This window comes from Leuciscus leuciscus (assembly GCF_965113295.1).
Source record: "Leuciscus leuciscus genome assembly, contig: HAP1_SCAFFOLD_233, whole genome shotgun sequence".
Classification (NCBI taxonomy): domain Eukaryota; kingdom Metazoa; phylum Chordata; class Actinopteri; order Cypriniformes; family Leuciscidae; genus Leuciscus; species Leuciscus leuciscus.
The window spans coordinates 12501-30473 of NW_028118481.1; the positions used below are offsets into that span (position 1 = coordinate 12501).

General features: G+C 44.4%; 1 protein-coding gene across 1 annotated transcript in view; it reads left to right on the forward strand.

The window, feature by feature from the left end:
• LOC309491414 (collagen alpha-1(XIV) chain-like) overlaps positions 1-17973 on the forward strand; it is a gene marked incomplete at its 5' end in the record, with an annotated part of 42861 nt that overhangs the window by 12333 nt on the left and 12555 nt on the right. The window contains 12 exons of the mRNA XM_082190476.1: positions 4046-4188; positions 4335-4444; positions 4580-4738; positions 4836-4913; positions 5759-5845; positions 5947-6000; positions 6093-6188; positions 16731-16784; positions 16923-16976; positions 17060-17113; positions 17779-17850; positions 17922-17970. Coding sequence (XP_082046602.1) covers positions 4046-4188; positions 4335-4444; positions 4580-4738; positions 4836-4913; positions 5759-5845; positions 5947-6000; positions 6093-6188; positions 16731-16784; positions 16923-16976; positions 17060-17113; positions 17779-17850; positions 17922-17970 — 1010 coding nt within the window. The remainder of the gene's footprint in view (positions 1-4045; positions 4189-4334; positions 4445-4579; positions 4739-4835; positions 4914-5758; positions 5846-5946; positions 6001-6092; positions 6189-16730; positions 16785-16922; positions 16977-17059; positions 17114-17778; positions 17851-17921; positions 17971-17973) is intronic.

Here is a 17973-nt window from a genome sequence, read left to right on the forward strand (position 1 = left end):
CACATTCATACTCACGCTCACCACACACGCTCATACTCAAGCTCATACTCGCGCTCATACTCACCACACACATTCATACTCACGCTCACCACACACGCTCATTCTCAAGCCCATACTCGCGCTCGCCACACACATTCATACTCACGCTCACCACACACGCTCATACTCACGCTCATACTCACGCTCACCACAACGCTCATACTCGCGCTCATACTCCCGCTCGCCACACACACTCATACTCGCGCTCATACTCATGCTCACCACACACACACTCATACTCGCGCTCATACTCATGCTCGCCACACACACTCATACTCGCGCTCATACTCATGCTCACCACACACGCTCATACTTGCGCTCATACTCACGCTCGCCACACACACTCATACTCGCGCTCATAGTCACGCTCGCCACACACGCTCATACTCATGCTCATACTCACGCTCGCCACACACACTCGCCACACACGCTCATACTCATACTCACGTTTGCCACACATGCTAATACTCATGCTCACGCTCATACAGACGTTCATACACACGCTTATACTCATGTTCACGCTCATACTCATGCTCACGCTCACGCTCATACTCACGCTCATACTCACGTTCACGCTCATACTCACACTCGCCACACACGCTCATACTCATACTCACGTTTGCCACACACGCTAATACTCATGCTCACGCTCATACAGACGTTCATACACACGCTCATACTCATGTTCACGCTCATACTCATGCTCACGCTCATGCTCATACTCACGCTCGCACACACGCTCATACTCACGCTCATACTCACGCTCACCACACACGCTCATACTCACACTCATACTCACACTCACACTCATACTCACACTCACGCTCATACTCATACTCGCGCTCATACTCGAGCTCATACTCGCGCTCACCACACACGCTCATACTCAAGCTCATACTCGCGCTCGCCACACACATTCATACTCACGCTCACCACACATGCTCATACTCGCGCTCATACTCAAGCTCATACTCGCGCTCACCACACACGCTCATACTCGAGCTCATACTCGCGCTCGCCACACACATTCATACTCACGCTCACCACACATGCTCATACTCGCGCTCATACTCACGCTCGCCACACACATTCATACACACGCTCACCACACACGCTCATACTCGCGCTCATACTTGCGCTCACCACACACGCTCATACTCGAGCTCATACTCACGCTCACCACACACGCTCATACTCACGCTCACCACACACGTTCATACTTGCACTCATACTCACGCTCGCCACACACATTCATACTCACGCTCACCACACACGCTCATACTCGTGCTCATACTCGCGCTCACCACACACGCTCATACTCGAGCTCATACTCACGCTCACCACACACGCTCATACTCACGCTCACCACACACGCTCATACTCACGCTCACCACACACACGTTCATACTCGCGCTCATACTCACGCTCACCACACACGCTCATACTCAAGCTCATACTCACGCTCACCACACACATTTATACTCACGCTCACCACACACGCTCATACTCAAGCTCATACTCACACTCACACTCACACGTTCATACTCGCGCTCATACTCACACTCATGCTCACACGCGCTCATACTCACACTCATGCTCACACTCACTCACACTCACACTCATACTCACGCTCATACTCACGCTCGCCACACACATTCATACTCACGCTCACCACACACGCTCATACTCGCGCTCATACTCACGCTCGCCACACACATTCATATTCACGCTCACCACACACGCTCATACTCGCGCTCATACTCACGCTCGCCACACACATTCATACTCACGCTCACCACACACGCTCATACTCGCGCTCATACTCACGCTCGCCACACACATTCATACTCACGCTCACCACACACGCTCATACTCGCGCTCATACTCATGCTCACCACACACATTCATACTCTGCTCACCACACACGCTCATACTCACGCTCATACTCGCGCTCACCACACACGCTCATACTCGAGCTCATACTCACGCTCACCACACACGCTCATACTCACGCTCACCACACACACGTTCATACTCGCGCTCATACTCACGCTCACCACACACGCTCATACTCAAGCTCATACTCACGCTCACCACACACATTCATACTCTGCTCACCACACACGCTCATACTCACGCTCATACTCGCGCTCACCACACACGCTCATACTCGAGCTCATACTCACGCTCACCACACACGCTCATACTCACGCTCACCACACACACGTTCATACTCGCGCTCATACTCACGCTCACCACACACGCTCATACTCAAGCTCATACTCACGCTCACCACACACATTTATACTCACGCTCACCACACACGCTCATACTCAAGCTCATACTCGCGCTCGCCACACACATTCATACTCACGCTCACCACACACGCTCATACTCACGCTCGCCACACACATTCATACTCACGCTCACCACACACGCTCATACTTGCGCTCATACTCACGCTCGCCACACACACTCATACTCGCGCTCATAGTCACGCTCGCCACACACGCTCATACTCATGCTCATACTCACGCTCGCCACACACACTCACACACACGCTCACGCCCACCACACACGCTCGCCACACACGCTCGTACTCACGCTCACCACACATGCTCATACTCATGTTCATACTCACGCTCGCCACACACACTCATATTCGTGCTCATAGTCATGCTCACACACACACTCATACTCACGCTCATACTCACGCTCACCACACACGCTCATACTCACTCATACTCACACTCATACTCACGCTCACACACACGCTCACGCTCACACACACGCTCATACTCACGCTCGCCACACACGCTCATACTCACGCTCACCACACACGCTCATACTCACACTCATACTCACGCTCATACTCACACTCGCCACACACGCTCATACTCACGCTCACCACACACGCTCATACTCACACTCATACTCACACTCATACTCATACTCATACTCACGCTCATACTCACGCTCACCACACACGCTCATACTCACGCTCATACTCACGCTCATACTCACGCTCATACTCACGCTCACCACACACGCTCATACTCACACTCATACTCATACTCACACTCACACTCACACTCATACTCATACTCATACTCACGCTCATACTCACGCTCACCACACACGCTCATACTCACACTCATACTCACGCTCACCACACACGCTCATACTCACACTCGCCACACACGCTCATACTCATACTCACGTTTGCCACACACGCTAATACTCATGCTCACGTTTGCCACACACGCTAATACTCATGCTCACGCTCATACAGACGTTCATACACACGCTCATACTCATGTTCACGCTCATACTCATGCTCACGCTCATGCTCATACTCACCACACACGCTCATACTCACACTCACACTCATACTCACGCTCACCACACACGCTCATACTCACACTCATACTCACGCTCACCACACACGCTCATACTCACGCTCATACTCACGCTCACCACACACGCTCATACTCACACTCATACTCACGCTCATACTCACGCTCACCACACACGCTCATACTCACACTCATACTCACGCTCACACACACGCTCACGCTCACACACACGCTCATACTCACGCTCGCCACACACGCTCATACTCACGCTCACCACGCACGCTCATACTCATGCTCATACTCATGCTCACCACACACGCACATACTCGTGCTTGCCACACACACTCATACTCGCGCTCATACTCGCGCTCATGCTTACGCTCACCACACACGCTCATGCTCACGCTCACGCTCATACTCACACTCGCCACACACGCTCATACTCATACTCACGTTTGCCACACACGCTAATACTCATGCTCACGCTCATACAAACGTTCATACACACGCTCATACTCATGTTCACGCTCATAGTCACGCTCGCCACTTACACTCACGCTCGCCACACACGCTCATACTCGCCGAACCGTGAAAACACACAGAGCTGGAGATGTTGTTGTGAAATGAAGTCAGACTAAACTCTCTCCCAGGTTCATCCACCCGGAGGGTCTGCCGTCAGACTACACCATCACCCTTCTCTTCCGGCTGCTCCCGGAAACCCCACAGGAGCCCTTCGCATTGTGGGAAATCCTCAACAACAACAATGAGCCGTTAGTGGGAGTCATTCTGGACAGTGAGTAACACGCATGCAGCAACACAAGGTCACGGGTTCGATTCTGAGGGATGCATGAACTGGTGCATCAATATAAAAATGTGCTTTTGAAATGAAATGCAAATCTCATTTTGCTTCATGTGAGGTCAGTTCACTTCTCTTCACAGATGCAGGAAAGACTCTGACTTTTTTCAACACCGATTATAAGGGCGATTTTCAGACGGTGACATTTGAGGGGGCGGAAATCCAGAAACTCTTCTATGGCAGTTTCCACAAGGTCAGAATCACAAAGCGCAGGAGAATCAGTCTGTGAAAGTCCTGTTGTCTAATGCAGCATAATTCAGAGCTGTGTGTGTGTGTGTGTGTGTGTGTGTGTGTGTGTGTGTGTGTGTGTGTGTGTGTGTGAGCGCAGCTGCACATCGCAGTGAGCAAGACCTTGGCTCTGGTCATGGTGGACTGTAAGTCAGCGGGAGAGAAGCCTGTGAACGCAGCCAGAAACATCAGCACTGACGGGGTCGAGGTGCTCGGCCGGATGGTTCGATCCCGAGACTCCAAAGACAACTCTGCTCCGGTACCGTGTGTGTGTGTGGGAGATCAAAGGGAAAGTCATGCATAAATGCAGTTCATGGTTAGAATAACATGTCTCACATCTGTGTGTGTGTGTTTAGTTTCAGCTGCAGTCCTTTGATATCGTGTGCAGCACGTCATGGGCTCGACGGGACAAATGCTGCGAGCTGCCCAGCCTGGTGAGTGTGTGTGTGTGTGTGTGTGTGTCTATGTGTGCAAGTGTGAGAGTGTGTGGATGTGTGTGAGCGTGTGTGTGTGTGTGTATGAGTGTGTTTGGGAGTGCGTGAGCATGTGAGTGTGTGAGTGTGAGTGTGAGTGTGTGTGTGTGTGTGGATGTGTGTGAGTGTGTGTGTGTGTGTGTGTGTGTATGAGTGTGTTTGGGAGTGCGTGAGCGTGTGAGTGTGAGAGTGCGCGTGTGTGTGTGTGTGTGTGTGTGTGTGTGTGCACGCGTATGCGTGAGCATGTGTGTACGCGTATGCGTGAGCATGTGTGTGTGACTGTGTGTGTGTGTGCAAACATCTTTGCTGTCGTGTAGATTAAAATGTAGAAGTAAAAATACCCCTGAAATGTTAAGTTTATATTTCTATCATTTAATAAAATATTTGCATGTTTACAGTTATCTTAATGGCAGTGTTATATATGACATATTTTTATATACTGTTTTATAATAGTTAATATTTTTAATTAGCTTTTATTGTAATTTTATTGTTTATTTTAATAATATTTGTATGTGCTTTTATCCTTTTTACTCATTTTTAAATATTTCTTTTTCTATTTAGCTTTCATTTATTTTTATTTCAGTTTTAGTCATTTTAGTACTAAAACTCACACTTAGTTATTCGCCAAAGTGGCATGACTAATTTTTGTTTAGCATTTTTGATAAAAAACAAATCGTTGAATCTGACCTATGAATTGATTCATTGATTCATGTAAATGATTTGAACGCACAGTAGCGACTCACTGGGAGATTGACGTGTGTAAGTGAGCAGTGTGTGTTCAGCTGCTGTGTGTGTGTGTGTTTCAGAGGAAAGAATCCGAGTGTCCATCTCTCCCGCGTGCCTGTACCTGCACTCAGGACAGCAAGGGCCCCCCCGGCCCCCCTGGGCCCCCGGTACGAGCCCTTAATCATCATCATCATCATCATCTCAGACATCAGTCACTGACTCTGTGTGTGTGTGTGTGTGTGTGTGTGTGTGTGTGTGTGTGTGGCAGGGAGGTTCTGGTACCAGAGGAGCCAGAGGAGATCGAGGGGAACCCGGCCCTGTGGTACTGAATTACCCACAATCCACCTCACTTACTAACATTTCTCAGAGACTGTAATAGGAGTAGATGTGCACAGATGTTGTGTGTGTTTGCAGGGTCCGGTTGGTCCGGTTGGGGACGCTGGTGTTCCAGGAGCTCAGGGGCCTCCCGGTCCTCCGGGGCCCAGCGGACGCTCCATCAGAGGCCCCCCGGTAAAACACACACTGCACACTCACTGCACACTCACTGAACACACACACTGAACACCCACTGAACACACACACTGAACACACTGAACACTCACTGAACACAAACACCGAACACCCACTGAACACACACACTGAACACTCACTGAACACCCACACTGAACACCCACTGAACACTCACTGAACACTCACACACTGAACATCCACACTCACTGAACACACACTGCACACATACTGCACACACACTGCACACACACACTCACTGAACACACACTGAACACTCACTGCACACATACATTTACATTTACATTTATGCATTTGGCAGACGCTTTTATCCAAAGCGACTTACAGTGCACTTATTACAGGGACAATCCCCCTGGAGCAACGTGGAGTAAAGTGTCTTGCTCAAGGACACACTGGTGGTGACTGCTGGGATCGAACCAGCAACCTTCGATTTACCAGTTCAGTGGTTTAACCCACTAGACCACCATCTCCATCTCAAAATTTTGTTACATTTACATTTATGCATTTGGCAGACACTTTTATCCAAAGCGACTTACATTGCATTATCCTATACATTTATACATTGGTATGTGCAATCCCCTGGGATCGAACCCACAACCTTGCGTTGTTAACGCAATGCTCTTACCACTGAGCTACATCACACCGTGAGCACATCACACATACTGAACATCACACTGCACACACACACTCACTGAACACACACTGAACACCCACTGAACACACACACACTGAACACTCACTGAACACTCACTGAACACCCACTGAACACCCACTGAACACACACACTGCACACTCACTGAACACACACACTGCACACTCACTGAACACACACACTGAACACTCACTGAACACACACACTGAACACCCACTGAACACACACTGCACACTCACTGAACACTCACACTGAACACTCACTGAACACACACACTGAACACTCACTGCACACACACTGAACACACACTGCACACACTCTGCACACTCACTGAACACACACACTGCACACCCACTGAACACACACACTGAACACTCACTGAACACACACACTGAACACTCACTGAACACACACACTGAACACCCACTGAACACACACTGCACACTCACTGAACACTCACACTGAACACTCACTGAACACACACACTGAACACTCACTGCACACATACTGAACACACACTGCACACACACTGCACACTCACTGAACACACACACTGCACACCCACTGAACACACACACTGAACACTCACTGCACACACACTGAACACTCACTGCACACACACTGAACACACACTGCACACTCACTGAACACACACACTGCACACCCACTGAACACACACACTGAACACCCACTGAACACACACTGCACACTCACTGAACACACACACTGAACACTCACTGAACACACACACTGAACACTCACTGCACACACACTGAACACTCACTGCACACACACTGAACACTCACTGCACACATACTGAACACACACTGCACACACACACTCACTGAACACACACTGCACACTCACTGAACACACACTGAACACACACTGAACACAATACAATCTGTATTGTGAAAAGCGCTATACAATAAACTTGACTTGACACTGTACACACACTGCACACACACACTACTGCACACACACTGAACACACATTGAACACTCACTGCACACATACTGAACACACACTGCACACACACACTCATTGAACACACACACTGCACACTCACTGAACACACACACTGAACACACACTGTACACACACACACTCACTGCACACACACACTGCACACACACACTGAACACACACTGAACACACACTGCACACTCACTGAACACACACTGAACACACACTGTACACACACTGCACACACACACACACACACACACGCACACACACACACTGAACACACATTGAACCCTCACTGCACACATACTGAACACACACACTCACTGCACACACACACACACACACACACACACACACACACACACACACACACACACACACACACACACACACTGCACACACACTGCACACACATTGAACACTCACTGCACACATACTGACCACACACTGCTCGATTGCTCCTGTCTGCCTCGCTGCCTGCTGTGAGTTTGTCTGCTTCGGTGCTGTAAGCTCCGTATTAGCCTCGTATAGCCTCGTATTTCCTTGTTTTGAACCATCATTTACTACAATTTCTAGTTGTTTATACTACTACTAAATACAGCTTACCCAACATCGCTCGCTTCCGTTACTACTAGCACAACACGCTGGTAATTCGCTAGCCTGTTAACGCGCCACCCGTGCGCTCAGCTATTTTTATTTATTTATTTTCTCTCGCGTGCTCGCGCCTTTGAGTTCATAAAAGCTCAGGTGAGTAAGAATCACTCAACAAACACGGTGAGTAATGTCTTGTCCTGTTATTATCATGCGTCGCGTCTGAATACGTTGTTGTTTTTGGAGCTCTATCGATTTGATTTATAATTCTTGATTTTTCTCTCTGCCTCGCTGCCTGCTGTGAGTGTGCTTGCTTTGGTGCTGTAAGCTCCGTCTTAGCCTCGTATTTCCTTGTTTTGAACCATCATTTACTACAATTTCTAGTTGTTTACATTACTACTAAATACAGCTTACCCAACCCTGACATCGCTCGCTTCCGTTACTACTAGCACAACACGCTAGTAATTCGCTAGCCTGTTAACGCGCCACCCGTGCGCTCAGCTATTTTTATTTATCTATTTTCTCTCGCGCCTTTGAGTTCATAAAAGCTCAGGTGAGTAAGAAACACTCAACAAACACGGTGAGTAATGTCTTGTCCTGTTATTATCATGCGTTGCGTCTGAATGCGTTGTTGTTTTTGGAGCTCTATCGATTTGATTTATAATTCTTGATTTTTCTCTTTAAACTCGCTTACAACGAAGATTTTCTACTTTTCCTCACTGAGAAGCACTACTGCTCAAACCTCATTGTTACAACGCGGACTGTTGAGCAGACGCGTCTCAAGCCTATTAGTGATCCAACGCTGCATACTCTTAAAGGTACGTCCGTGGATCACGGCTGAACGCGTCTTCTCCACACTCACTTACAAACAAACAAACTTATAATATAAATTAGTATTAATATTGATAGCATCACTGGTAGCTTCGTTGCTAACTCACTGTCCATCTGTTAAAATGGCGAATATATCAGATGTAAGTAGTCTACCTTTTGGTGCAGGTGAGGACACATTTGAGCTGCACGCACTGCAGTCTGAGCTGGAAGCTGTTGAGAAACAGATCCACAACCTTTTATTGAGACAGGCCGAGCTGAGAGACCGGTGTTTGGCTCTTGAAACATCACGTGCCGATGCACACAAATCAGTGTTTAACGTTACTAACCCGCTGACTCCGACCGTGTCTACGCGTCTGCTCCAACACGCCACCACGAAGCCTGGGTGGTTCCGCAGCGGAAGACGCGAGTCAGGTTTAGACCAAGACTTTCTCCGACCCTCCCGGTTTTCGAGTTATCCACACAAAACCGCTTCTCCCCTCTACGCGAAACAGAACGCGATGCTGTGATCATCGGCGATTCCATCGTTCGGCACGTACACGCTACGTTAGGTAAAAGTAAGGTGCACAGTCACTGCTTTCCTGGTGCTCGTGTTTCTGAAATCGCTGCTCGCGTTCCCGAGATCCTGAACGGTGACGAGCGCGTCGGAACTGTGGTCCTGCACGCGGGAGTGAACGACATCAGGCTGCGCCAGACGGAGATTCTGAAGAAAGACTTCAGGAATCTGATCGATACGGTACGCAGCACATTGCCTGAAACAACGATCATTGTGTCAGGACCGCTTCCCACGTACCGATTAGGGCATGAAAAGTTCAGCAGATTATTTGCGCTACATGAATGGTTAATGTCATGGTGCAATGAGCAGAAACTGCTCTATGTAAATAATTGGAATCTGTTTTGGGAGCGACCTAGGCTTTTCCGTGCTGATGGCTTACACCCAAGCAGATTCGGAGCGGCTCTTCTGTCAGATAACATCTCCAAAATGTTAAATACCCTTTGACTAGTAACCAAAAGTCCAAATCATAGTCTCTGCTGCACCAATTCAACTGATATAAATACTAGTGTAGAACATTGCATAGAAACCGTGTCTATTCCTCGTTTAGTGAGATCAAATAATAAATCTAATGCAGGATCTAGGAAAAATCTAATTGTTATTAAAACAGAAAATGTTGCTATTAGTAAACAAAAACTATTTCTAAAGCTAGGTCTTCTAAACATTAGATCACTCACACCTAAGGCAGTTATTGTAAATGAAATAGTCACAGATAATAGCTTCGATATACTTTGCCTTACTGAAACCTGGCTTAAACCAAATGATTATTTCGGTATTAATGAGTCTACTCCTCCTGGATACTGTTATAAGCATGAGCCCCGTCTGATTGGTCGTGGCGAAGGTGTTGCAACCATTTATAGAGATATTCTAAATGTTACTCAGAAAACGGGTTATAAGTTTATTTCATTTGAAGTACTTGTACTAAATGTTACGCTCTTAGATGTTAGAAAAACATCCCTATTATCTCTAGCCTTGGCTACCGTAAATAGACCGCCAGGGCCTTACGCTGATTTCCTAAAAGAGTTTGCAGATTTTCTCTCAGACCTATTAGTCAATGTCGATAAAGCATTAATTGTTGGAGATTTTAACATACACGTAGATAACACAAATGATGCGTTAGGAGCTGCGTTTACAGATTTATTAAATTCATTTGGGGTCAAGCAAAACGTCACCGGACCAACACATCGTCTTAATCATACACTCGATTTAATTATATCACATGGAACCGATCCAACCGATATAGATATCATTCCACAAAGTGATGAAGTCACTGATCACTACATGGTAACTTGCATATTACGTACTGCTGTAATATGTCATGCGGCGTCGCGTTATCAACCAGGCAGAACAATCCTCCCATCCACCATAGATAATTTCTCAAATTGCTTATCTAATCTGTCTCAGCTGCTGCCTGAACCCAAACAAACAGATGAACTAGAAGAACTAACTAGCACTATGAGCACCATTCTCTCTAGAACATTGGATGTGGTTGCACCTATTAAATTAAAAAAGGTCAGAGAGAAAAATAAAGCACCATGGTATAACAATACTACGCATGTTTTAAAGAGAGAAACCCGTATTTTAGAGCGTAAATGGAAACAAACTAATTTAGAGGTCTTTAGAATCGCGTGGAAAGACAGTATGTCACGTTATAAAAAGGCCCTAAAAGCGGCCAGGGCTGAGCACCTCCGCAAACTAATAGAAAACAACCAAAACAATCCAAGGTTTTTATTTAACACCGTGGCTAGACTAACAAATAAACAGACGTCACCCGAACAAAATATCCCGTTACAGTTCAGTAGTAATGATTTCATGAACTTCTTCACTGAGAAAATAGAAAGCATCAGAACCACAATTGTAAACGTTCAATCTTCAATCGGGCCTTATAATTCAGCTTCAATTATCACCCCGCAAGAACAATTACAGTGCTTTACAACTATAGAACAAAAAGAGTTAAATAAACTTATCACTTCATCTAAAACAACAACATGTTTATTAGATCCTATACCAACTAAACTACTGAAAGAAGTGTTACCTGTAGTGGAAGAGCCTCTCCTCAATATTATTAACTCGTCTTTATCTCTAGGTCATGTTCCAAGAACATTTAAACTGGCAGTTATAAAACCTCTCATTAAGAAACCACAATTAGATCATAATAATCTAGCAAATTATAGACCCATTTCAAATCTTCCATTTATGTCTAAAATATTAGAAAAAGTAGTGTCCGCTCAACTGGGCTCTTTCTTGCAACAAAATGATATCTATGAAAAGTTTCAGTCTGGATTCAGACCGCATCATAGCACTGAAACTGCGCTCGTTAAAATCACAAATGATTTACTTTTAGCTTCTGACCAAGGCTGTATCTCAATACTAGTTTTACTTGATCTTAGTGCTGCGTTCGATACTATAGATCACACAATACTCTTAGATCGACTACAAAATTATACTGGTGTTCAAGGACAAGCATTAAGCTGGTTCAAATCATACCTATCTGACCGCTACCATTTTGTCTATTTAAATGGAGAAAAATCGATCATAACTCCAGTAAACTATGGAGTGCCGCAGGGATCTGTATTAGGCCCTCTGTTATTTTCAATATATATGATGCCACTTGGAAATATTATAAGGAAACATGGAATTAGTTTCCATTGTTATGCTGATGACACTCAAATATATATTTCATCAAGGCCGGATGAAAACGCTAAATTTTCCAAATTGACAGAGTGTGTTAAAGATATAAAAGATTGGATGACGCGTAATTTTCTTTTATTAAATCCAGACAAGACAGAGGTAATACTTATCGGTTCAAAAACCGCCCACAAAACCTCGCACAATACAACTTTAACATCATAGGATGTCCTGTTACTTTATCCTCTACAGTAAAAGACCTGGGTGTTATACTCGACTGCAACCTGTCTTTTGAAAATCATATTTCATATGTTACAAAAACAGCCTTTTTCCACCTTAGAAACATTGCTAAGCTACGTAATATGCTATCAGTTTCTGATGCAGAAAAGTTAGTTCATGCATTCATGACCTCGAGACTGGATTACTGTAATGCTTTATTAGCTGGTTGTCCTGCATCCTCAATAAACAAGCTACAGTTAGTCCAAAATGCCGCCGCTAGAGTTCTTACGAGATCAAGAAAATATGATCATATAACACCGATTTTATCATCACTGCATTGGTTACCTATAAAGTTCCGTATTAATTACAAGGTATTGCTACTGACTTATAAAGCCCTAAACGGCTTAGCTCCAGTCTATTTAACGGATCTTCTATCGCCCTATAATCCATCGCGCTCTTTAAGATCACTAAATTCAAGGCTTTTGGTCATACCTAGGATATCCAGAACCACCAAAGGAGGGAGAGCATTTTCACATTTGGCTCCAAAACTCTGGAATAGTCTTCCTGATACTGTTCGTTGCTCAGACTCGCTCTCCCAGTTTAAAACTAGATTAAAGTCGCATCTCTTCAGCCAGGCATTCATATAATCCTACAGTTCAAACTACAATCCGGCCTCTAGCTCATAAATGCCAGAGGAGAACTGGCCCCCGACTGAGCCTGGGTTCTCCCAAGGTTTTTTTTTCTCCATTAGGTCACCTGATGGAGTTTTAGGACACCATTAGGTCACTTGATGGAGTTTTTCGGTTCCTTGCCACTGTTGCCTTTGGCTTGCTCAGTTGGGGATATTTTGGGGATATTTAATTTAATTTTATCAATCAATAAATTCCTCTTGAAACAAACTTTGTTGTATTATTTTAATTTAATACTGTGAAGCTGCTTTGATACAATCTGTATTGTGAAAAGCGCTATACAAATAAACTTGACTTGACTTGACTTGACACACTGCACACACACACACACTCACTGAACACACACACTGCACACTCACTGAACACACACACTGAACACACACTGCACACACACACTGAACACACACTGCACACACACACTGAACACACACTGCACACACACACACTGCACACACACACTGTACACACACTGCACACACACACACACACACTGCACACACACACTGTACACACACTGCACACACACACACACTGCACACACACACACTGAAGACACACTGCACACACACACTGTACACACACTGCACACACACACTGCACACTGCACACACACTGCACACACACACTGAACACACACTGCACACACACACTGCACACACACACTGCACACACACACACACTGAACACACACACTGCACACACACTGCACACACACACACTGAACACTCACTGCACACACACACTGCACACACACACTGAACACACACACTGTACACACACTGCACACACACACACTGAACACACACTGAACACTCACTGCACACACACACTGAACATGCATTAGGTTTGTTCTATTAATTTCAAATATAAAAGTCGTTCATAACACAGACTATTTTAAAATACTCCGTCATTTTTGGTCATACAGACTTAAGAAATATGAAAAAATAAACCGTTAAATGTCTACCTTTTTATGTGTCCACTTACAGTCGAAACAAAACATCGTGCTTTTGCAAAATAAAGAAAATAATCAGGATGTGCTTTCTGCCTCTGCATCTCCGTGAACTTCTTTTCTGGAGCACGTCTCTAAACTTAAAACTCAGCGAATACTCGTCACACAGGCATGAGCTATATATCTATATAATCATTTAAGTGTCTACTTTTAAATGATCTAATCCAAAACGAAAACAAATATTCTCTGTTTATGTAATTTGAATGAAAAGAGAGATGTCAGTCGTTCTCATTATAGCTCATTATCTGCTAATGTGACCACGCCCACGGAGAGCGCGCGCTATTCAAACACTAATGATCTGAAGCGATCCATGCAAACCTGTGAACGCCCACATCAGCTGGATAACACACATCAAGTTTAATCAGACTCGTGTTCTTTACGTCGTCTTGCGACGCTGTGAGGAATAATACTATCGTAATATTACCTCAGAAGTGCTGGTTTAGTTCGAGGAGCAACGGATCCAGCTGAGGATTGTGAATAGTAAGTTCTTTATTCTTAAGTGCTTTGTTCTAATCGCGATATGGAACAGTGTCTGTAAACCGCAAAAAGACGATGTTTAAATATGAACCGCGTGTCTGTGTGTGAATGAACGGCACAGATGCGCGCTGTTGTTTACAGGCACTTACATTAGTAAACATGTTATTTTTACATGAACACATCTACTAGTTCAGCTTTTACCAAACTATATTGCTATACTGAGATGAGTAAAAATCGACTGAAATATGTTGAAATAAAATGTCTTTATATAAGCAACGTATTAAACTGCAAATTAACATTTATATACCCTAATATATCATAAAAACTATATGTTACAGACGAAATATGAAAGACAACATTTGGTTGAGTAGTTTTGGATAGATTCTAAAGTTTTTACTGTAAAATAGACTACTGCCACATCAAATAAGCTTTTGTTCGCCAATTTCTGCTCAAATGTTATATAGTATGTTTTGTCAAAAAGAAAGTCATCAACTAAGATGTTATTATAGTGTTTGTTTCAATATTCAAACTAATAAATCCTTAACTTTGAAATACGTATGATAAAATGTATACTTTTTACAAAGAAAGATTACACTTGAAATATTGTTAAAATTTTAATTGTTGTTGATTTACATGTGAAAACCTTTTAATAAAGTAGCAAAACATATATTTATAAGGTAGATGGAAACAGAATCTTAAAGTCGGCATGAAATCAAAATTGAACCTATTTACTTTGTTAGCGCATATTACTAGTCTTGTGGTGAACAATTAATCCGTGCAAGTTAAGACACAGAAAAAAATTGTTTGCCGTGGTAATCTTTAATCAAAGTCTGAAAAGTTACTTCCGGACTGGAATGGCGGTCCCTCTCTGATGACATAGGCTTGACGGCTTGGGTTGAAAAACGCTTAACCACTCCCCTCAAACCGTTAGTCTGTAATGAGCGAGAGATGGAGAGGAGGAGCGCTAGAGTCAAACCCTGCCCTCTGTTCAATATTCCCTTTCACTGGGAAATACGTCACAGCACTGGAGAAAAGTCGTTTGCAACTTCCGGTTCATGGGGACTTTAACAGGTCAATATAAGCCTTCTCATTAAATTATTTATTGTTTTTTATTAGTGAAACATTTGGGGAGAGGATATAGTCCAAAAATTTCTGAAAATACAGTATGAGAATTAACTGCATAGTTACTAGAAATGTTTTCTTTGGATATTATACAATTTGCATGCATACAAAAGTTGTGGAAAAAGACAAAAAATATTCAAGATGTTTCCAACTCTAACTTTGAACCAGTTCTGTAGAATGGCCCATATAGCCTATATGAACAGGATTAGTTTCCAAGTATGATTGTGTACTAAAAATGTGCTTTTGACTTTCATTTATATTTGAATTATATATATATATATATATATATTTCTTTTGTCCTCAAATTCTTTCTAGTAATTCCCTCTCAGTGACACACCTGAATGAAAGGCTCATTATGCAGCTCATTATGCGGGTCATTATACAGCTCATTATGCGGGTCATTATACAGCTCATTATGCGGGTCGTTGTGTTCTCAGGTGTGAATCACAGCATTATTCATGATCATTCACGCCCCCACGCATATTGCCTTTCCAAACAAAACATCTCTTACAAAGTTTAAATCACTGTATTGTTTTATGTGAATGATTAGGCAGGATCATTTTCACATCATTTTGAAGCAAAAAACTGTAGTTGACAACATTCAGTAGTCAAAATAACGTCAGTATTGTGTGTTCAGAAGGCCTGATATATGATGGTTGGTGTGTGTGTGTGTGTGTGTGTGTTCAGAAGGCCTGATATATGATGGTGTGTGTGTGTGTGTGTGTGTGTGTGTGAGTTCAGAAGGCCTGATATATGATGGTGTGTGTGTGTGTGTGTGTGTGTTCAGGGCGCTGCGGGCGAGACGGGACAGAAGGGAGACGCCGGTCCTCCAGGCCTGCAGGTAAACCACACACTTGCGCGCGTGTGTGTCGATGCGCTGACCTCATGTGTGTGTGTGTGTGTGTCCCGCTGCACTGACCTCATGTGTGTGTGTGTGTGTGTCCCGCTGCACTGACCTCATGTGTGTGTGTTCCTGCAGGGTGTTCCTGGTTCTCCGGGCTCTCCGGGACGTGAAGGGCCTCCAGGATCCCGGGTAACTGTCTGTCAGCTGTGTGTGTGTGTGTGTGTGTGTGTGTGTGTTTGTGTGTGTGATCGTGTGTGTTTCGTCCTCTACAGGGTCTGCCGGGTCCAGACGGTCCTCAGGGACGAGTGGGAGCGCCGGGAAATATTGTGAGTTCATGAACATGTTTAACAGCAGGGTCGTGATGTGTGTGTTAGTGTGATTGAATACACACATGCGCTGTGTGTTTGAGAGTGAAGTGCAGGAGTGTGTTCATTTACACACGTGCAGATCATGATCACGGGTTTCAGTATCAGTTACTGAATCATTTACTGTGTGTGTGTTAGCGCTTGTGAGCGTGTGTGTGTGTGTGTGTGTGCGTGTGTGCGTTGTTCTAAAGCTCTGGATCATGATCTGCACGTGTGTAAATGAACACACTCCTGCACTTCACTTTACTTGCTGGAACTAAATAAATGGTTTAATGTTTGAAAATGGAGAAATTAAGACGTAATTATTGGTATTGTAATTTTACAGTTGTACCATAAAATAAGTATTATACTATTTTATTTATTTAAATATTATCGTTATATTTACTTTTTATTGCCTTTTCTCCATATGTATGTCTGTACTTTTCTTCTGCACTGGAAACTCGTGTGTTAGACATTAAAGCTCATTCTAAATTCTGAAAAGTTATTAAATATTTGTTTTATTATATTTATTGAATACTCCATTTTTTTTATTTTACACGCACTATAGTTATATTACAATATATTAACTGTTCTGTATTTTTATTTAATAATCAATGCGTGTGTGTGTGTGTGTGTGGTTATAACAGGGAGGTCCAGGAGGTCCTGGGGCCCCGGGAGAAAACGGCCCTCCAGGACCTAGAGGAGACCAGGGCCCTCCGGTACGTCACACACACGCGTGCACATGATATGGGCGATCGAGGCGATGTTAAAACCTCTCTCTCTGTTTCAGGGACTCGCGGGACCCAAAGGAGAGAAGGGTGAGAGGGTAAGTGATGAACGTG